General features: G+C 44.5%; 2 protein-coding genes across 3 annotated transcripts; one reads left to right on the top strand and one right to left on the bottom strand.

Annotated features, from left to right (window-relative positions):
• Positions 1 to 780: 780 nt before the first annotated feature.
• MCAT (malonyl-CoA-acyl carrier protein transacylase) lies at positions 781 to 4,396 on the bottom strand. The gene is made up of 4 exons (XM_012569268.5): positions 3,809 to 4,396; positions 3,634 to 3,721; positions 3,156 to 3,373; positions 781 to 2,875 (listed from the first exon to the last, which is right to left on the bottom strand). Exons 1-4 carry the CDS (start codon positions 4,253 to 4,255, stop codon positions 2,453 to 2,455), a joined length of 1,176 nt encoding a protein of 391 aa, XP_012424722.5. The 5' UTR covers positions 4,256 to 4,396; the 3' UTR covers positions 781 to 2,452.
• A 49-nt stretch (positions 4,397 to 4,445) lies between these two features.
• Positions 4,446 to 13,282, top strand: TSPO (translocator protein). 2 transcript variants are annotated; one of them, XM_002192198.6, is made up of 4 exons: positions 4,446 to 4,573; positions 10,093 to 10,293; positions 11,956 to 12,094; positions 12,897 to 13,282. In XM_002192198.6, exons 2-4 carry the CDS (start codon positions 10,106 to 10,108, stop codon positions 13,071 to 13,073), a joined length of 504 nt encoding a protein of 167 aa, XP_002192234.4. In that variant the 5' UTR covers positions 4,446 to 4,573; positions 10,093 to 10,105; the 3' UTR covers positions 13,074 to 13,282. The 2 variants fall into 2 exon arrangements, with proteins under 2 accessions (XP_002192234.4, XP_030119276.4); XM_030263416.4 differs by lacking the exon at positions 4,446 to 4,573 and adding an exon at positions 4,607 to 4,939.
• The last annotated feature ends 8 nt before the right edge of the window (positions 13,283 to 13,290 follow it).

Here is a 13,290-nt window from a genome sequence, read left to right as displayed (position 1 = left end):
AGCGAATTGACAGCTCCATTGACCTCCGTAATAGCAGTGTGATAGAAAAATATGTTCAAGCTATTATTTAGTAAAGGGTAAAATTTACTATCAGGAAGGTCTAATAAACAAACTATTCATATGTAATAAAAATACCAGCTATGAAAAAATGGACTCTTCCCAGCTGAGTCAATTTAATACTACCAAATACTTATTTCTAGATAATCTTTATGCACAGGGAAGCAGTGATGAACAGGAGACTCTTCACTGCCTATTTCATCCAAGAGTTGTCTGGGGTGACTTTGCTTTTTCCCACTCTTGTATTGAATCACCAGAGAGGGGAATTTCATCATCCAGCATGTATGGAGCAAAACATAGTCTCAAAGAATACAAAACTAAGTCCCAGCAAAGAAGTGAAACACAAAGCAAATGGCATCCAAAGCCACAGCAAGCAGCACCAACTGGAGCAGCAGGGAGCAGTCATTGCCAGGCTCCTCTTTCACCTGTGGAGCACATTTAGTTAATCCTTTAGTCAAAGCCCCACAGTGACTCAGGGGACCCAACGTTAATTCTGTTTTTTTCACTGCACACTTCCTGATATGTGACAGCATTTACAGCACTTGATTTTCTTCCACATCCTGTTTCTGCTTGTTCATAGGTGAAGGAGTCACACTGGTTTCTCACCTAATTAAACAAGACCCACATGATTGGAATGCTCTTACGATACAAATTTCCCTTCAGCATTCTTCTGCTGACAGAAATGCAGGTTATCAATGGTTTGCAAACAAGAGATTTCTAGCATGGATTTACCAAAGAGCTTTAATTCCCAGCAAAGTGTACAGCAAAGTAAAATGGGGGTGGGGGGGAAGGAAAAAAACTATGGCAAGAACACTACAAATAGGAATCAGGTCTCCCAACATTTCCTCAGAAAGGTTAAATAATTAAAAAGAAAGTCCATAAATTTCAAAGCACTAAAATTAGTGCCACCAACATACCACACTCAGTTTCAACTATCATAAAAGCTGGTTTGAAAGTCATCAATGTTGCATTTGGTCTTACAAGGTGCAGTCAGAAACTTTTAACACAGGATAATCCAGTCTTTTAATAACAGGAATGGGATTTAGTTGCAGTATTCTAACTGAAGACTTTGGTATGCTTTTCTGCATAATTAACACCTTACCTGTAACATAGGAACCTTCACTGAAATAATTTTCTTTATAGTTTTTCCAACACTTAATCATCAGCCTCTAGCAGTCAAATAGTGAAGCTGAAAAACACTGCAGTATTTTACTAATTGTTAATGTTTACACATGCTAAAAGTGGAATTTGGACTGTGAGGGCAGGCACAGCTGCCAGCTGCAGTCCACAAAAGAACTGTTTAATAATACAGCCCACTTAGCAATGATAATAAGGGCCAGTGTTTTAAATTCACTCTCCCTGTCATAAATGTGAAATTACAGAATGATTGGTACTGTAATTGGAAGTTCTCCTGCATTTCATAATACATTATTCAAGATGCTGTCAGTCATTTGATTTAAGTAATATATCCTATTTTTTTTTTATATATATCTGTTAAATATAGCATTAAAATACCAAAATAAAAATACAAACTGGGAAATGGGAAGCTCATTTCAGGAGGGTTTGGGACAACTGCTGGTCTCCAGCTCATTTCTTGCTGTAAGGCAATGTAGATATTATATTTGTTTAGCTTTTTTTTTCCAGTGAACATTTCTTGTGTAACTTAGCACAACCAAATTGGCATTGGACAACTGGAGGGAAAGTTACTTCCATCCACATGTGGACAGAGCCAATAATGATGCACCCCAAAGCATTAAAATAGCAAGAAAAAGCTTAATAGTTTATTTATAGTTTGACCTTAAGAAAATAATGTTTCTAGTAGCATCATCTGCCTCACTCAGCTGCTACCTGGCAATGTGGACACAAAGTAAGAGAACTTTACATAGATGAACACCACGAAAGCCAGCTGAGTAAGAAGACAGGAGCATCAACACACTGAAAGCCTTCCCAACAAATGGCTCTTCTAAATGCAGCCTCCAGCACACAGCAGAGCCCTCCACAACTTGAAGCCAACAACCCCTGTATTGCTGCCGAAGATCCCTGCATCAGACAGCCAAGGCTACCAACTGGAAGCTGAATCCACATCCAAAAAACTCCCCCAAAAACAACCAAACGAAAAAACACCAAGAGGCAAAGTTGCTTGCAGGATTGAGGCCAAACAGTGCTACTTGGCCTGTTTGTTAACAGCTCTGCAGTCCCGACACAGATGGAAGTGCCAAACTTTGCTCTCCCCTCTGCACACCTGAGGAACTCAAGGAAAATGTTCATTGCAATTATGCACATAGTGCTCTTTACATCATGAGAAGCCACGAATGTTTAAGACTTCCTCTTTTGGGAGCACAAAGTTTTAAAGCAGAAAAAAACCGAGTTGTGTGGATTTTTCTCAAAAGGTTATTTAAGTCTCTGCTGGTTCCTCATCTTCCAGAGCATCTACATGCTTATATTGTTTCCAGGCCTTTAAATTACATTGTTTGAGAATGGCTCCTAGTTGATTCCCGGGCCCCACTTCATATGTGTAAGGAAATTCTGTTCCTTGCTTTCTTTCGTACACTGAGTGCATGGTCTGCTCCCACAGCACAGGTGACACCACCTGCTTCACTAACAGCTTCTGAATGTGCTTTGAGTGCATGTACTTTTTGCCATCCACATTGGAATACACACAGAGCAGCGGTTTCTGAATTTCAATCGATTTTAGCACTTCAGCCAGGGGCTCTACTGCTGGTTCCATAAGTCTGGTATGAAAAGCCCCACTGACTGGAAGCAGTTTTGTACGTTTAAAATAATATTTTCGGGCATTCTCCTGCAAAAACTCCAAAGCCTATAAAAGAGAGAGAGAAGTGAGTCTTGCACAAGAAAGGTTTTCTCAGTCACCCCACAAGAATCACCTTACCAGACTTATTGATAAAGGGAATCCTTTCCCTACCCAACAACTGAACACATGCCAGAAAAAAACCCCCACAGATCAAATATTTTTGTCTGGACAAACTGAAGCCGTACATAACACCCACACAGAAGCGCAAAGTAAAAGTTTTTAAAAAGTGAAATGCTCAGTTCAACTGAAGCAATTTAAAGATTCAGAATTCATTCTGAAGCAATACCTGTAAGTGTCCTGCAATGACTCTGCTGTCTGGAAACAAATAGTTTGAAACTGTGCACACGGGGTTCTCTATACCCAGCGATTCACAATGTTTACGGGCTTCCAGGCAGGCAAATTTGTAATTTGCCTCTCGCCGGCCGACAACCGAGAGCATTCCACTGGGGACAGCTTCCGACGCCTTTTGCATGGCTTCGGCGCGCACTTTCACCGCGTACAGCGCTACGGAGAGAAACAGAGATGCTGCGTGAATGTGAGCGCGGCCACCTGCGCGCAACAAAGGGCAGCTGTTCACTCGTGAAACGTCAATGCTTTTAATGCCGTGTTACACGCGTTAAAGCCAACACTCGAAGTAGAAAGTAAAATTCGTCCTCTAATTAAAAACAAAAAAGCAGGAGGGACACAGTGACAACAAGCTTTGGAAACAGCACGGGCCGCGGCTGGGAGATCCTAGCGGGGAGCTCCGCACGTCCCGCAGGCACCTTCGGCAAAGCCCAGCGCTCCAGCGAAGACCAGCGCCGCGAACTCCCCCACGCTGTAGCCGGCGGCCGCCACGCAGCGCTCCACGACCTGCGGGACACAGAGCGAGCGGCGCCTCAGCCGCGCCGCGGGGCGCGCCCGGCCGCCGCCCGACCCCCGCGCCCCGCGCCCGCTCACTTCAGGCTGCCGGTGGTTGAGCTTCTCCACGGCGGCCAGGGAGGCGACGAACACGGCGGGCTGGCAGTGCTGGGTGCGGTCCAGCGCGTCCCGCGGCCCCTCCAGGCAGAGGGAGAGCAGGTCGTAGCCCAGCACCTTCTCGGCCAGGCGGTACATGTCCCGCACGCCGGGGTACTGCTGCAGCCCGCGGCACATCCCCACGAACTGGCTGCCCTGCCCGGGGAAGAGCAGCACCGTGCCCTCCCGGGGGCACCGCCGCTCCCGCCTCGCCGCCGCCGCCGCGCCCGGCTCCTCGGCCTCCACCGAGCTCTGCAGGAGGTCGCTCAGGCTCGCCGCCCGGTCCCCAGCGCCGGGGCGGGAGCTGCCCCACCGCCGCGCAGCGCCGCGGAGGCCGCCGCGCCCGCTGCAGCCACCAAGCCGCCATGGCGCCGCGGCCCAGCCGCCCATGGCCGCCGCCCGGGAACGGGCGTTGCCACGGGAACGGGGCGGCCCCCGCCGGCAGCTACCGCCGGGCTGGGCGCCGGCAGAGGGAACGGGAAGGAAGGGAGGGAGGGAGGAAGGGAGGGAGTGAGCGAAGGGAGATCGGTCGGACCGCCCCGCCGCTCGCCGCCCTCAGCGCCGCGCACCGCCCTGGGCCCGGCCCGCGCTAGGCGCCTCCGCCCGCCCAGCGCCGAGAGCCCGCCCCGGCTCTGGGACCGGGGGCGGCGCTTGGCCGGCCGGGCAGAGCGGGCACGACCAGCGGCAGCAGCGGCGCGGCGGGAGGAGGTAACCCGGCGCTGCCCGCGGCACGGCTCGGGTGGGACGGGACGGGCAGCCCGAGGGGCCTCGGCGGAGGGGCCGCCCCAGCCCCCGCGCGGCTCCCGGAGCGCGCTGCTCAAGGGCGGACAGCACTGGGGCAAACACTCGCGGCTTTTAGCATGGAAAGTGGTTCAAAATAAACAAAGCAAAGCGCCAAGCTAGGAAACATTTTGATCCGGCACACGAGCTTTGCAGTGGCTGGCAGCTGTGCGCGCACGGCAGAAAGGCAGAACCGGCTCCTCTGGTCCCGCGGGACCGGCGGCTCTGCCGCGCACACGGGGCACAGCCGCTCTCCGCGCTCGGAGAAGTTTCCACGCTGCTATTTAACTAAAGGTATCTTCCTTTAACTTCCTTCAGTGTCGCCGAGGAACATTTCTTTAAGGGTGAAAGAAAGGGCTTTGGTTTTCAATGCCGAGTTTTTGAGTGATACTTATAAATAAGCCTGAAATGCACTGTGATATAACTGGAGCATTCAACGCTTAAGATTATTTTTTAAAAAGAGAAAGTTGCCGTGCCGGAGTTACGGTTGTGTAACGACTTTGCATGAAGTAAGGTTGTGAAACAGTATCAAGCATTGAGTCAGAGCAGCTCAGTAAAAGAGGCTGTAAGTACAGCTTGGGAGAAGGAAAATGTGTCATAATAGCAAGAAGTTAGGTTGACTTTTTATTTTTCTCACTTTTCTATTCTCACTTTTCTATTCTCTATGTTATATTTGTGTCAACCTCCAGATAAAATACCTAGAAGTGCTCAAGTTATATGAAATATATGGGCAGTAACATAGGAGATATGTGACCATATCCCAGTCCATGGCTGCCTCTACCTGTAACATAAATGTCAATGAGAAGAGATTGAGAGGAAATGGCAAATTCTCCCAGCAAAAATCTTGCTCCAGTATGCATTTCAGTTCCCTGTATGTGCTTAAATCATAGATTTATTTGCACAACTTTTGCTCTGCCACATTGAAAGAAGTGTAACCTAGGGAGTGAGATTGTTTTTCTTTCCATCTGTACATCTGGCATTATAGTCTTCAATAAATACATTATTTTAAAAATATATAAATATATATTGTAAACATATGCACTTATTAGATATTTATATTCTATTTATATTATTTATTGTTTGAAGTGTCTCTATTACTTGAGATTAGATAACCTGCTTTTTTCTTTGTCATAGATTGCGATATAAATTTGATTTTAGTGTTGCAGCTTCCCAGGAATTAAAACCACAACACACATAAATAGTTACTCAATATAAATTAAGTATGTTGTCTTTAATTTTTCAGACAGCTATCTTGGGAAGAAGCCTTTTTCCTGGGGAAAATTTGCATGCTGCCTTTCAGACCTGGGCAGAGCCTTATTTGCCCTTAAAAATTGTATGGTAGAGGATGAGAGGGAGAGTATCTGTCTTGGGAAACCCCTTCCATGGTATGCCCAGCCTTGGCAGCCCATCTCCAAACACTGGGAACCCCAGGGCTGCCAGGGTGACTTTTGCTGGGAGATTTTGTTTGTGTTTTCAATGCGATTTTTAAGCCCCGTGTGATTGCATAGCCAGCCCCAAGCTGCACAAGAATGGAACTAATCAGAAGTTTTATCAGCACAGGGGTATCAGAAAATGGGATGAAAGCAGTTCTCCTTTCCTACCTTCCTTCTCCCTCCTGCTGACAGAGTGCCCCAAGGAGGGAAAGGCACCTGTCTTTCAGACACCTCCTCAAGGCAAAGAAGTGTTTTAGTTCATTTTTCACCAGGCTAAAGCAACCCAGCTGCTCTGTCATGATATATCTAATCCCACCTACAGAGCAGCCTATCCCTTTCTTTGGGTGCACAGTGTTTTTTCCGGAAAGACGACACAGAAAGCTTCTGTTAGTTTTTTCTTTATGTTATACCACCATAGAAAAACAGCAGAGAGAAGCCCATTAGGCAGTAAGTTTAACTACTGCAGCTTTTCCCCCCTCTTTATTTCTCCTTTTACTTTATGTAGCTGGAACCATCTTTGGGTAGGTCAGATGCTTTGAATACCTAGAATAATTATTCTAACATGAATGTAAATCAAAGTGGCCTAGTGCAGCCCTCACTGCACTGCTGAAACTACCTGAAGTCACACTAGGGCTAAACAGAAAAGGATGAAGAATATGTTGCAGGGCAGAGATAAGAAGTGGAAAAGAAGCAAACAAGTGTGTGTGAGAAGAAAATATTTCCAACCTTGGTTGTTCTTAGAGGCAGATGCCTGCTGGGTACACTGCAGATATCATTCCAGACATCCAGCATTCCTCAGTATGAAAATGAGGGTGCAAGGATATTGTGCAACTCACCCTGGAGCTGAGATACGATTGGGAAAGTAGTTATTATTTCTAGGTTGAGTAATGCTGCTGCAGCCAGTGGGGCTGTGCTAGCAAGTCTGTGGTGTGTAAGTTCTCACCGATGCTGTACACGGAAAGGAAGGCAAGGCTGATGAACCTCTGTGCTCACATTCCTTTTAGAAAATGTACAGGCTGTTCTGTAAACATTGCACAGCTCTTGTACTGCACAGGTAAACAAAGACTGCAGCACTGGCCAATGCACAGACTCTCCAGAGCATCTTGCCTTTTACTCATTCTCATGCTAAAGACCTACATCAGGCAACCAGACTAAGTCAGACGTGGCTTCTTCCATGCTGTTTTCTGAGTTACCTGTGCTTTTTTATGGAAAGTTGATACCAGTATTTAATTTCTTTGGAATGAGAACACAGGAACTCCCACTGCTGATGGACAGCTGTGGTCTTGCTGCCAGCACATCTTGCTGCATGGTTTTGTCCCTCCTTCTCCTTGCAAGATAGAGTATTTTGCCATGCTTGGGAAATCCTGAGGGATACGACTGGAAAATACAGCACATAATTAATTAATAGCAATAGTAGTTAAAAGACTGGGGTACCAATATTCAATTCCAAACAGTATGTTCAATCTCTTAATTTCTATTTCTTCCCCTTTGCTGTGCACGGGTGGCTTCACTTCTCTTGTTTCTTTGCTTTGTGCCTTTCCTGTTTCTATTTCCCTGCCTGGCTTTCTTTTTCGTAAGAATTACTTCAGTTTTCTTCCTCTAATATGCACGGATATGTCATTTATTCACTTATGACTGCCACAGAGCAGTATGGTTTCAATTTTATAGTATTTAGCACTTTCAGCTTGCAGAACACTTTCAGACTTTGTTCTGTGGGAAGAAGTTGACAAACTGACAAACTCTGTTGCTGAATGCTGTGAGGAGACCACCCTCTATATTGTTAACATCCAAATAAAGCATAAAGCCCTTTGGGTTCTTGCTTATCACTTTTGAAAAAATAGTATTTGGCAGACGTGCTGGATTTACACATATCACAGCGTGTATAGAGAGGTAAGCCTGGCCTCCCTGTAGGCAAAGCAAAAGGGTTAAAAATTAAATATTATTAATTTTCAGTTTTTAACTTAAGCTTTGGGAATTACTCATCTGAAGGCAGCCAAAGAGAATCACTGTGCTCAGAGCTCTTGTTCCCATCACACCTTGTTGCTCCTGCACATGGCACTTGCTTCACATCCCAGTAAAAGCAGAGCCTTTCATGCTGTCAGTGGGGATGACAAGTGGTGCACACAGCAGCTGAGAGCCTGCTTCCTTGGGAAATAACAGCACAGACCTAAGTGCAGAACAGGGGCACTCCTCTGCTCCACTTAAGATGCTTCCTCATAAGCAGAATCCACTAGGCAGAAGTACAGCAGCACTAAGCCCTGCAGATTTTTCCTCCCTCCCTTGTCCATCCTCCATCCAAGACCTAATTGATCCCATCACAGCAGAATACCACATTGTCCTCCCCTTTCTCCTCCTCCGAAGCCTCAGGTCTGAATTCTTCCCTGCTTGGCTCTTTCACCTATTTTGTTTGGGTTTTGACCTTTACTTGTATCTCTGATGGCTTTGCCTGCTGTCTTTTTTGTGTATATTTCTATTCTGCCAACTCCCCCAAGCCCACAGCCCAGGCCTACCTGCCCTTTCTTGTTTAACCTCTCAACATTTCTCATCCTGTGTGCTTTACCAGTCCCTCCATGCTCAGTTTGCCTTCAAAACTCTGCTCTGCTTCTATCACCAGGATTCCTCTTGATCCCATGCAAATTGCATTGTGGTCCCAGCTACTGAAATCTCTCATTAAATCTGTGTGGGCAGAGCCCTGAGTGCAGGGACAAAAACCACAATGCAAGAACTTTCTTGCTGCCCAAGCTTACCCTGATCTGGGTCAGAGCTGTGACAATGCAACCTCATCTGTGCCATTTCCTATTGGTTTAAGCACATCTGTCACAAGTAGGATTTCCTCTTCCCCACTCCCTGCCTCCTCATCCCAGCAGTCATGACTAAAGCAATAGAAGCTTTGAAATCCAGGGAAACACAAGAGCCAAGACAATATCAATATGGCACTTTTCTCTGACGAGCATCTGAAATGCTCATTGATCTAAAACTTTATTTTCTCTCCTGGGCCTTCTGCAGTTGCTCTTTCCCCACTGCTGCAATCTCTCATAATCTCTCTCCTGCATAACACATGAACAGGAATTGGGTGTACTTGCCTACTGTATATTTGAAAAAACATCCTTTTGAGTTCTGCCCTTTTTTTTTTACTGTAGCTCTAATGTTTACATTTCAGTAAACTAAGCACAGCTCTTCTGCAGCATTTGGCCTTTGGCCAGAAAATCTGCGATGAAGCTTTTTCCTCCTTCCTTGCTTGCTGGTTTTCCTGCTGCCTGTACCCAAACTAAAGCAGCACGGCCTAGCAGAGCAAGTTATTACTTAGCCCTACTTCTGTAGGCAAATTTAATGGACTTGGCAGCTACAATTGCTGCAACTGATTGAATGCTTCCTGAAGGAGCCAAAGGTGTACTCCCCATGTAGCATCCAGATCACCTTCCTTGTTTAGCAAAACATCAGTTAACTTCTTACCCTCCCATTATCCTCCCTGGTGTTTGTGTTCCAAGGCAGCTTCTCAAGTGTCTGCTACTGATTCACATCCCTCTGGCTCCTACTGAGCATCCTGCAGACAACATCTCACATTATTTTGCTTGAGCACAGGAAAGCACATGCTCTTTTCTTCCTTGGCTCTGCCATTTCATTGAGGGAACGGGCTTTTTGGTGAATACAGAAATACACACTTCTTACTGCATTTATTTATTTTCCAAGTGCAGTTCATATAACGTCAAACTGCTTTATTCCTCTGCCATACTTATGGGTGAGGATATTTCTGTAGGTAAAATTCAGTAATCTTCATGCACTCAGCTGAGAGAAAAGGCCCCACTTCCCACCAGCTCCCCACTCACCAGGGACATATTCCTTTACAGGTGTATTGGTACAAGATCCATTAATTTCAGCTGCAGTCTCTCTCAGTGACAACACTAGGCTGTGCATCAGATCTTACATGCCTATTTTTAAAATCTGTTAGAAATGGAAACTTTTGCAGTTTCATTTTAAAAGTTCTCTGCCAATCAGTGTTTGGTTTTGTTTCAGGTTCACTGTATCAATGGAAGTGGTACCAGCCTGGGCCCCAGCAGTAGGTTTCACACTCCTGCCACATGCAGGAGGATTTTTAGGAAGCAATATAACCAAAAGGGAAATCCCAACATGGTATCAAACTCTACAGAAGCCATCCTGGTGTCCACCTAACTGGGTGTTTGCTCCTGTTTGGGGAACTCTCTATACATCTATGGGGTATGTTTTTCACATTATATTAAGGCACTGGCTTGATCTCAAAGTTGCATTTGGTATAATGCTGGACCAGAGGACATGTCTGTACTCCTGTAAGAAATTGTGTCAACCTGCCTCTTTAACAGGTAAAAACATGTTCTGGGAGTTGTGTGTGGGTTGGATAGGACATTTTGTATGCAGAATTATCCGCATCAAAAGCAGGAACTTGAAAAGCTGCCATTAATTTGCTTTCCTCATTCATTCTGAGGGGAAGAACTGCCAAGCTGCAGACAACAGAACAAGGCAGCACTGGGATTTCTTCTAAGTATGTCCTTCAGGAGTTTTAAGAAAATTTAAGCAGAAAGAGGTGGGGGAAATTAGGATAGAACTGTTCTAACAGCTCAATAATGCAATGGATGAAACTGAATGCTAGACTATCACTCCCATGTTCTCTCATTTTGGTTTCATTTTCTTTCCAGAAAAGCTTTATAATTTTTATAGCCTCGTGTCCTGTCTCTCCTCACCAGTCTTATCTTTTCTGTCCCCTCACATAGACTGTACTTTTTAACTGATTTAAGTGGAATACTTGTGTAGTTGAAGAGTTAACATTTGAATAAGATCATAACTGACCTATGAATAAAAACATACCTTTTATCAAGGATAAAGAGCTGGGTGGCTTTCCCAACTTCCTTCAAGTTGATTGCACAATCTGTAATCCTTTGTCTGGATTCCTCACCATGAATCCGGGTAGCAGGTTAAATACCTTAAAAAAGTCCAGATTGTGACAGCTTATCACTTATTTTGGTAATAGCAGAATCTGTTTATCCTAAGGTGGATGGTCTTGGTTATGTATTATACATCCAGCCCAGTGAAAAGCTCATACTTAGTACCAGCTTCTCTAATCCATCATGCACACACTTTCCTTGAATGAACAACATATTTCATTCCTCCAGAATCTCAAATATAAGGAAAGCAACAAATAACTAACAGCAAGATTGAATAAGCTTACCTGTGTTTCTTGACACTTAGCTTCTTAGATTTGTACATCACAGTATTGGTCTGAAGTTGAAGTCAGGTATATGAACAAGTTGAAGTCCATGCTGTGCTTTGGAAATCACTTAGGAAATGGAAGCTTCTAATGTTTACCCTGCCCCAGCTTTATTCTGTTTTCATTATTCTCTGCAATCAAAACTGACAAAATTGTTCAGTCCCTGTGAAAGTTATGAAAGTGATGAAAGGGTTCTTCCTGCTCCCCATACTCAACTGTGCTTTGGGACCCTACTCAATGCCATTCATTTCAGCCACTTACAAACTGGGGTTTGATTAATTTCTAATAAATCTTTAAAGCACCACGTCCCAATACCTAAACAAAGTTTCTTCACTATTTCCATCTTAGACTTGTTTCCATTTCAACATGGCATTCTTTTTTTTAAGAGAGAAATGCAGTAGGTTATCTACTTCTATACACTTAAAAGTAAGAATTCTGGCATGATTGGAATTTTTCTCTCTCCATGTTGTTATCCAGCTGATCAAACCTTTGCTGTAAGTTACTTTGCCAAGTAGGGCCTGGATATCTCAATCTTCCAAATTAATCTAGACCCTGGTACTGAACGTATTTCACAGATCAAGAATGTGTGGTAGCTTTAAACAGTGTAGTGAATGACACTTCCCCTTTGCTCTCTGCAGATATGGCTCCTACCTGGTGTGGAAGGAACTGGGGGGCTTCAATGAAAAGTCAGTGATTCCTCTGGGTCTGTACGCAGGGAACCTGGCATTAAACTGGGCATGGACTCCAATATTTTTTGGAGCTCACAAAATGGGATGGGTAAGTGGAACACTAAGGTATTAGCATGCAAGGTTTTTGTCATCTTTTCTCCCTGAAAATGGGCCTGAATACAAAATGTGGCTTGCAGAACTTTTCTAAAATTCTCTTTAATGCATGCCAGCAACCACCTGAGAGAATTTACAGATTCAGACCATCCTTAAATTGGTAAGATTTTAAGCAGCTTTCTGTCAGCCTTTGGCAAGAGCTCTGGATGACCAGAAAACAAAATTTATGCCTTATTGCAATTCCTAGGTCTCTCTGGCACACAGCAGTGATAAGTAGCTTATTACAACATTATTCAGTGATCAACAGCCCTTTTAGAAAAGACTAATTTTCTGCAGCTCTCTGAAGAGAAACAGCTCAATTATTCTCAAAAAAAAAAAAGAATTGGTAATAAAAAAAATAAAATATTTGCCGGGTTCTCTAGCTGTACATGCAATGCTGTAACAGGCAAAGACTGCAATCCATTAGCAATTCATTCACACCTCATCTCTTCAGGTGACATGAACAAACCAGACAGGTTTGCTTTCTCCAACTTACTCTGGGAAGTGTCTCACGGCCCACTAAAGGGGATATGGGTCAGAGAGACTTCATTCTCCCTCTCTGCTCCCAGTTGTAATGCCCTTTCTTGTATTGTTTTATGACTCAAAGTGGTTTGTAACTCAGTAGAAATCTATCTTTTTCTGGTTTTCTGAGAAGGATTTAACTCCCAGAGGGATAGAACAGGTGCCAGAGTTGGGTGGAAAGTGACACACAGCAAATGCAACAAGTAAAACAACACTAATCACCTTCTGTGTTTCAGGGGTTGGTGACTCTCCTGCTTACAACTGGTACAGCAACAGCTACCACTGCTTCCTGGTACAACATCAACAAAACAGCAGCTTATTTGATGGTTCCTTATTTAGCTTGGCTAAGCTTGGCTTCTGCGCTCAATTATCGGATCTGGAAGGACAATCGCAACAAGAAAAAGCCTGAATAAGAAGTTTTCAGCCAAAACATTTTTCTTCCACAATAATTTTTTATATGAAGTTATGGCCTTGTTTTATTTTTAGATGAACTACTTCTGCCCTAACTTTGGTATTTACAAGCTGACAAAATAAATGCAACTTTACTAGGCAAGCCACAAAGGGATGTATGCCTGGCTGAGTTTTATAGCAAACTAAAATAAAGTGTCTTGATTGAAAAGTGGTAAGTGC

The sequence above is a fragment of the Taeniopygia guttata genome, chromosome 1A (genome assembly GCF_048771995.1).
Source record: "Taeniopygia guttata chromosome 1A, bTaeGut7.mat, whole genome shotgun sequence".
NCBI lineage: Eukaryota > Metazoa > Chordata > Aves > Passeriformes > Estrildidae > Taeniopygia > Taeniopygia guttata.
Note: the sequence above shows the minus strand (reverse complement) of the source record. Positions and strands in the feature narration are given on the sequence as shown.

Excerpts from the sequence above, each read along its gene's own strand:
- TSPO (XM_002192198.6), top strand. The coding sequence starts at position 10,106 with ATGGAAGTGGTACCAGCCTGGGCCCCAGCAGTAGGTTTCACACTCCTG. Across the intron at positions 10,294-11,955 it reads ACTCTCTATACATCTATGGG|ATATGGCTCCTACCTGGTGT; the intron begins GTATGTTTTTCA and ends TGCTCTCTGCAG. Across the intron at positions 12,095-12,896 it reads GAGCTCACAAAATGGGATGG|GGGTTGGTGACTCTCCTGCT; the intron begins GTAAGTGGAACA and ends TCTGTGTTTCAG.
- MCAT (XM_012569268.5), bottom strand. The coding sequence starts at position 4,255 with ATGGGCGGCTGGGCCGCGGCGCCATGGCGGCTTGGTGGCTGCAGCGGG. Across the intron at positions 3,722-3,808 it reads TCAACCACCGGCAGCCTGAA|GTCGTGGAGCGCTGCGTGGC; the intron begins GTGAGCGGGCGC and ends TGTGTCCCGCAG. Across the intron at positions 3,374-3,633 it reads AGCGCTGGGCTTTGCCGAAG|CGCTGTACGCGGTGAAAGTG; the intron begins GTGCCTGCGGGA and ends TTCTCTCCGTAG.